This window comes from Pundamilia nyererei, unplaced genomic scaffold, assembly GCF_000239375.1.
Source record: "Pundamilia nyererei isolate P.nyererei 1_Seehausen unplaced genomic scaffold, PunNye1.0 scaffold00176, whole genome shotgun sequence".
Taxonomy (NCBI): Eukaryota; Metazoa; Chordata; class Actinopteri; order Cichliformes; family Cichlidae; genus Pundamilia; species Pundamilia nyererei.
This window is the reverse complement of record NW_005187577.1, coordinates 427,817-435,819: the sequence shown is the minus strand read 5'-3', so window position 1 is coordinate 435,819 and position 8,003 is coordinate 427,817. Positions and strand designations below refer to the sequence as shown.

Genomic DNA, 8,003 nt, shown 5'->3' with positions numbered 1-8,003 from the left:
ATAGATTGTTACAAATTGTGTCTCTACTACTTATAGCTATTAAAAAACACAGAGAGAAATCAAAATCAAAACTATAAACCAAAACTTCAAAGCAAACTGCCTCTTAGGAGTTTATGGTTTGAATAAGGCAGGTGTAAATATAACAAATCGATTACATTTTATTTCAAAGTAGCATCAACACATTATAAGGTCCTGTGTATTGGAATTAAATATTTAGATTTTCATCGGAATCTTCAACGGATTTGTGTTAAGTTTCTGTGTTAACAGAAAACTAAAAATCAATCACGTATATTTGCCAAAGGGCCAGACTCGGCTCACTTGTCATTATGTATCTAATAATAGTGAATTTGTTAGTGTTACATGACATCATTCTGTTATTCAAGCAACACTAGATGAGGGGACTCATTCATCGTGAGAGTAGTATTGTACAAGTTTAGTTCTTTAAAAAAGTTGCTATTGATACCTGGTACCTGCATAAAACAATTTGATTCATTAAGATAAGATAAAAAATACTATTTTTAAATCCCAACTCAAAGTTGGATAAGATATTGAGTAAGTTTGGAAACTGTTTACAGCATCCGAAACAAAGTTAATTTAGCTCAAAAACAAATAAATACTAAAAATGCACCCGCGGGTCTGATTACAGCCACATCTTTTGAGTTAAGAAATCACTTAAATAGAACCTGTGTCTCAAATTGAAGTAGGCTAATAGATCTCACAAAGGAGCACATGCCACAATCTAAAGAATCAGACAAAGTCAGTCACACCTGTCAGTGTGGAAAGAGTTACAAAGCCACTCAGGACCTTCTTACAGCTTTTACATTTACTTGGATTATCTTTGTTTAATATTAAAATTAGTTTCATCATCTGAAACATTTCAATATGACAAATATGTAAAAAAAAAAAAAAGTAGAAATCAGGAGGGTGCAACTTTTTCACTGCACTGTAGTTGAGACTGAGGCTACGTCCACACGTACACGGGTACTTTTGAAAACGCAGATTTTTCTGTGCGTTTGCGTCTTTCGTCCACATATAAACTGCATTTTCGATCACTGAAAATGGAGATTTTTTAAAAACTCCTGCCAGGGTGGAGATTTTCGAAAACTCAGTTTTTGCGTTTACGTGTGGACGAGGAAAACAGAGATTTACTCACACAACGTCAAAGGTGTGTGCCGTTTTTGACGTGAGATACATTTCTACAATGGCAGATGTAGACAAAATACTGTTGCTGTTAATCTGTCTATCTGCAGTTTATACACGCTTACATATACACACATGCAGTTACTGTCCCACCATTTAGAAAGACAGAGGCATCAGAGGCATTCTCCATTCAACACAGACGCTCTCACAACCTACATCCTGACTCTGATGTCGGTTTGGAATAAATGTAATTTTTTTTAAATTAAAATTTATGCATGCTGTATGCATTTTGTTCATTCCTAAATTGTGAGTCTACACCAGCCAAAATACTGTTTTGGTTGAAATGAAGGCACTTGAAAAGTAACACAAAATTAGCTACCTTTCCCGAAAAACACAAAAACTTTCCAGAAGTACTGCAGGTTTGCATAAAACCCTGTTTACTCTTTCCCTCCCAGGCTTCTAGACTTCTGTTTGGCCAACATTTCCGACACAGCTAGGATTTGGCATGTTCTTGACAACGTTTGACTGCATTTTTCGCGTTTACATGTGGACGGAGATATTTTTCAAAACTGCACGTGTGGATGGAATAATATATATATAAAAAAAAAAACGAAAATAGAAAATTTCTGTCTGTTTTCAAAAATACCTGTGTACGTGTGGACGTAGCATGGAGTAAATGCAGTACATTATATAGTAAATGAGAGCAGCCAGTGCATTTATTTGAAGTCTAAAATCACACATGGATATAGTAAACCCACAAGATTGTGCTGTCTATAGTTCTGTATAAGAAGAAATACATAAAAAAAGAATGATTTCCAATTTTAAAGTTGCCATGTAAATATGTCAATAGTATTTTTCACATTGGGGGTTATTTCAGAAACTCAAGTTTTGATTCGTTTAACAGTTTAGTTTGACAGGGTACCTGCCCAATTCCTACTGGCAGTGGTTACAAATGAATGTTTTAAAGTACTTGTCAGCAAGTGAGATGGCAACAAGAAAGGCCATTACATTGTAAAAGTACATTTTTAATTCAGTGCATTTCTATTTATATAGCGCCAAATCACAGCAACAGTTGCCTCAAGGTGCTCTATGCTGTAACATAAGACCATACAATAATACAAAGAAAAGCGAGAAAACCTCAACAATCATGTAACCCTCGGTGAGCTAGCACTTTGGTCAAAGTGGAAAGGAAAAACACCATTTAAACAGGAGGAAAACTCCAGCAGAACCAGGCTCAGAGAGGGACGGCCATCTGTCGCGACGTTTGGGGTGAGGGAGGAAGGCTGGATAGAGACACACTGTGAAGTATGTGTAGCTATAATTAACATTAAATATGAATTCTAAAACTGAATATGTTGCACCCCCTCACCGCCCATCATGAAAAACTGTTTACCCCACAGCATCCCCCACTTGAAACTGCTGTTTTTCATTTATCAGTAGCAACTGACGCTATGACCATACCTGTGATTGGTGCTAGAGGACATTTTGAATCAACACTTTGTGGTGACAATCAGTTTCTGCCAGCTACTAAGAAGCTCCGCAGCTCCACGACACTGTTCTGATTTTTGGCTGAAGCGTGTCCTCAGGGGGAAATAAACAAGCTGGTAATGTGATATAGGAGATGCCACCAATGCCAACTTCCTATGCAGTAAGGTTAAGTAATGCAGTCATATGTAAAGTGAACCATATAACCAACAGGATCAATGTAAATGCTAAGGGGTGTTCAATGTTGGTAAAACAAAAATGAGCAACCTTCAGCTTCTAAAGACTTTGCCTAATTCAAAAATCCAAACTGCCAACACAAAAATAAAATATTCCATGCTCTACAACCTTGAAAGTAGATAACTAATTGAGAATCTTATTTGGGACATCTTGCACAGTGTTTGTCTTGATGATTTTTTTCACAATAACATAATTCTACCTCCTGCGATGACATGACAATATTGGAACTGTTAGTGGACAAAATCACTTTTTCATACTTTTTGAACGTTATGTACCCCTGGAGTATCTAGAGATATACCAAAAGAGCATCCCTTTTTTACTTGTATTGCTTTCTCCAGTGTTCAGAAAGCACATCTCTGATTAAGTTGTCCAGATTTTCAGCCAGCTCTGATGCGAAAGACCATTACTGAGATCTGCTGTGTGTAGTGTGTGCTAACCTAATCCTAGCTCCATTTATGTTACCTGTATACATCTGATTTTTGCATCGCTCTTATTTCTGCCACACAAAATGTATTTCATTAAAACCAAAAGATATTCTTATTTACTTGATGTACTTTATTTTCTATTTTTATGCAATACCCAAATGCATAATAAACCATTGTGTATGTGGTGTTATATGTTGGTAAAGCAAAAGTATTCTTATGAATTTGTTTCTGAGGATGTGATGCTGTAATGTAATGGATTACTTCTTAATGGCTGTGATACTAAAATGTTACTTCTCTGAGTTAGTAATGAAATTAAATGTCATGACACAAGAATTTAGAAATTTATATCATTTATTGAAGTCAAAATGTAAAATTAGCACATGTCCATGATGCGCCTCATGCTCATGAACCTCATCCCGCTCATTCCCATCTCCCTGAAGCTCCTGTACTCTCCGGGCCTCAGGTACATCATCCTGCCTCTGTAGTGGGCTTGCTCGTACATCAGCCAGTGGCCATCCATCACGTGGCACGACTGGCAGTCGGACATGCGGTAGCGGTCCATGATGCTGTCGCAGTCGTCATCAGCTCGTACATCTGACCACCGAAGTTCTCCCTCTCATAGATCTTCATCCTGAACTGGCCTCTGTACTGTTTTATAGACACAAGACAAAATAAAATTAAGCATGAAACTTATGTTAATTCCAAAAAGGTCTTATATGGAAGTACCACCACTTTACACCTACCATGGGGATCATACGGCAAGACCTGATGCCGTCGCTCATGCCCATCATGCTCATGTAGTCAGCGTACTCGCCCCTCCTCATGAAATACTGGTTTCCCATGTAGTTGGGGCGGTCGTAGACCATGAAGCAGCCGCTCTCCACCCTGCAGGAGTGACACCTGCTCAGGTAGGAGGACATGTCGGGACAGTCGCTCATGCACTCATAGGAGCGGCCCTGGAAGTTCCTGTCCTCGTAGAAGATGATCTGAAAAAAGTACAATGGGTTTAAAGGACATTTTTACAATCATGCTCTCCAAGATAACTTAAGTATAGGCTAATTAATGTTGATTTAACAATTTAGTTTCCTACTTTGCCCATGTTGACTGCGGTGATTCAGGTCTCTTAGAGAACTGTTTTTGAACTGATGCACTGGCTGTCTGAACAAGTTGTATTTATACCTGGCCAGAGACAAAGACAGTTTGCCTGTCCATTGTTCAAAGCCCTGACACAGCAAGCTGTTATAGAAGCCTATACAGTTTTTAGTTGCTTACCCATATACCAACAAGGTCATAACCTCTTAACAGAATTTTCCTTTCACAAGAGCAGAGGTTTTTTTTTTTTTTTTAAATAAAAATAGCTTAGAACGTTATTTATATAGATGTGAATGACTTTTGAAAAGTATAGATTTTCTGCAAGCTGTATAGTACAATAGTGAGTTTATACAAACAAGCCAGATAGCAGTTATCAAGCCATAAATAGATAGCAGTTTGTGGATTTGTTTTCATCAGGTATGTAAAAGTGAGCCCCTCAAGGCTAATAATACGAACTTTTGCCAAACTCCTGAGTATGAGTTAAAGAGGGAAAAAGAAATAGTATACTTGGTGATTTGTTATAACTGAGTTTGAATTTGTGATTTTCAATGCTATGGCAGGTATTTGTATATTTAATTTGTTTTCAAGTGGTGGTATTTACAAAAAAAGAGAGTTGTATGTTTGTTATTTCTGTCACGGACCCGGCTCTGGGGACTCGGGGTCCGTGGGCAGTGGGGACTATGACTGTTGTTATTGTTATTATTATTATCATCATCATCATCATCATCATCATCATTATTATTATTATTATTATTATTATTATTATTATTATTATTTGGTGTGTTGTCTGCACTGCCCCTGTGCACATCTGTATGTAGGCAGGTGTGTGTGTGTGTTGCCTTTCTTCTGTGGCCAAGTTACAGGCACCTTCAGCCCTGGGAGTGTGGCCTAACTTGAGGGCTGGCCACACCCGAAGTCCTTGCCGCACACCTGCTCCTCATCTGGGCTTGTCGGGGGAGCTATTTAGATGAGCGATGGAGCTTCCACCCACGCTGGATTATTACGTTTGACTACACGGCAGTCTTCAAGCACAGTCAAGTGTGAGTGTATCCCTGCTGGGATAAGTGTGTAACAGCTGCCTCTATTGTTTTCCCCTCAGGAGGAGTGTGGGACGAGAAAGAGCAGTGAGCACGGGGAGTGCAGGGACACTGGGGCAGAGAGCACTACACGGGGACTTTTGGGAAGAAGATACTACACGGGAGTCTGGGAAACTGGGGATTTATTGTTGTTTACTTCACCACCTTGTAAATAAACACTGTTGCACTGAAGAGTCCGGCGTTTGGGTCCTACTTCCCCATCTCCCCACGGTCTGCCAGCCAGACCGTGACAATTTCATGAACAGAATAAATGATTTCAGCAGATTCATATTGTGCAGATGAATGTATATGTTCTTTAGTCTTCATCTTTTGACATTTTCCATTGCTATGAAGTTTTAAAAATAGGAATTGGGCCGTGAGATCATTAGGTATTTAGTCTTTTTTTTTTTTTTTAACTTTCATTGTCTTTCTTTTGAATAATTTTGATAATAATTTCTGATCATAAACTATTTTCATAAAAAAGATCAAACACCTTGAAAAAACACCACTTTAGAAAAGGAAATAACTGTATTCATTGCACTTCTACAAGCTTTACTTCCTCTTTTCACACAGACATGTTCCCTCTGTTGAAGTAGTTTTAAAGTGTTTGCAGTACATTTCTAAAAGGCAGTTGTGGAGGAAAGGTTTATTCCTGCTCATTAAGGAGTTCTTTGATTGGACTGTCATCTGGGGAGTTTGGATGTCAAAACAAAGCCTTGGAATCTCTGTTGTGTGTCACGAGTCACTTCAGAGCTAAGTTCAGGCAGGCGCTCAGTGTCAAAGTAAGATCCACAGGAATGCAATGCTCTAAACTTTTCTGGAAAAGCAAAGGATTGTAACAGAATGATTAATACTCATTAATCACCTCGCCTCATTAGTGGTTTTAATATTGTGGCTGAGAACCTTTTCTCTCCAAGTTTTTTAAAACTGAGTTGAACAAAGTTACCGGTACTGTGGCATCTTCTACTCTTCCCAGTAGCCTGTAGAGAGACCGGGTCAACCACCTGCTGTTTTTCTCAAGATCGCCTACCTCACCAGTTTTCAAATATTTTTATCAAAACTGATTTAAGTGCAAATGATCTGAAATCATTTAGGATTGTAGGGGAACTGGATTTAGAGGCAGCACAGTGGTTCCGTGGTTAGCATCACTGACTCACAGTAAGAAGGTCCTGGGTTTGAATCCTTAGATGGCTGGGGTTTACATGTTCTTACTATACTGAGACAGACAGCCACATGTTCTTACATCTGCATCCATGGCCAACTGAGAATCACCATTAACCTAATGCATATGGACTGTAAGAGGAAACTGGAGTATCTAGAAGAAACACATGCAGGGACAGTAAGAAAAAAAAGATAAACTCCACCTGGAATTCCACAACCATCAAATATGGTCAGCTGGTAAAATTTATTTGAAACCTACTCTTCCAGTTTCTCCATATGAGCCACTGACTTTTCGTTGGTGCCTTGCTTTTATCGGTCAGTTCTCAAACATCATCTCTGTTGTGGTCATGTTACTTATTCAGGCATTCTAATTGGCTCTCGAGCAGTCTGTCAAAACCAATCAGAGTAAAGATTTGGTGAAATATATTCACCTGAATACTCAGATAGTTGAAGAAAAACACTACACAATTATGTTCCTTATATCTTTGTACTGTCATTGCCTTTTATTAATTTCTCCTTTTGCAAATCAGAACATCACTACTGCTGACATTGTGCTTTTCAGCTGGCAGAATGGAACTACATCCATAAACTATATCACTTTGATGCTCCAAAACAATGACTACTACTAATAAATACTGATAATTTGTTGACCCTGAACCCAAAATGAAGCAAATCTCTTCATATTATTGTGGTTTTTTCTCTAGTTTTGTTAAATTCAGTACGTTCATGATATTTGCATCGACTACTGCAAATACATAAATCAAAACATAGTTACAAATTATATACTTTATTTTCTATTTTTATGCAGTACCCATATGCATAATAAACCATTGTGTATGTGGTGTTATATGTTGGCAAAGCAAAAATTTGCTTACAAATTTGTTTCTTAGGATGTGATGCTGTAATGTAATGGATTACTTCTTAATGGCTGTGATACTGAAATGTTACTTCTCTAAGTTACCCAAAAATGCCAACCAGACACTTATAAAGAACATTCACATCAGTTTGTTTCACAGAACCAAATCAGAATTTACTCTTGGAAATGACACTGTTGAAAGGCATTAATAAAAATACCATAACCTAGGCTGGATGCACATCCATATATCGCTGTCTACCACAGCTGACTTCTACAAATCAAATAGAAACAGGTGGTAATTCAGTCTTTTGGAGATGCCATTCAAAAGAAGAATGAAAACATGTTTTTTACTCGGTGGTTTCCACTGATACTCAATGCATTTGAATTCAGTATGAATGATCTTAAAAAGGTTCACAGTAATGAAATTAAATGTCATGACACAAGAATTTAGAAATTTATATCATTTATTGAAGTCAAAATGTAAAATTAGCACATGTCCATGATGCGCCTCATGCTCATGAACCTCATCCC

At 37.9% G+C, this 8,003-nt stretch overlaps 1 protein-coding gene across 1 annotated transcript; it reads right to left on the bottom strand.

The window, feature by feature from the left end:
• Positions 1-3,660: 3,660 nt before the first annotated feature.
• Positions 3,661-4,386, bottom strand: LOC102200602 (gamma-crystallin M3-like). Its single transcript, XM_013914172.1, is given in 4 exon segments — positions 3,661-3,869; positions 3,872-3,935; positions 4,031-4,273; positions 4,378-4,386. Coding segments are annotated over 4 exon segments (525 nt in total).
• Positions 4,387-8,003: the final 3,617 nt, after the last annotated feature.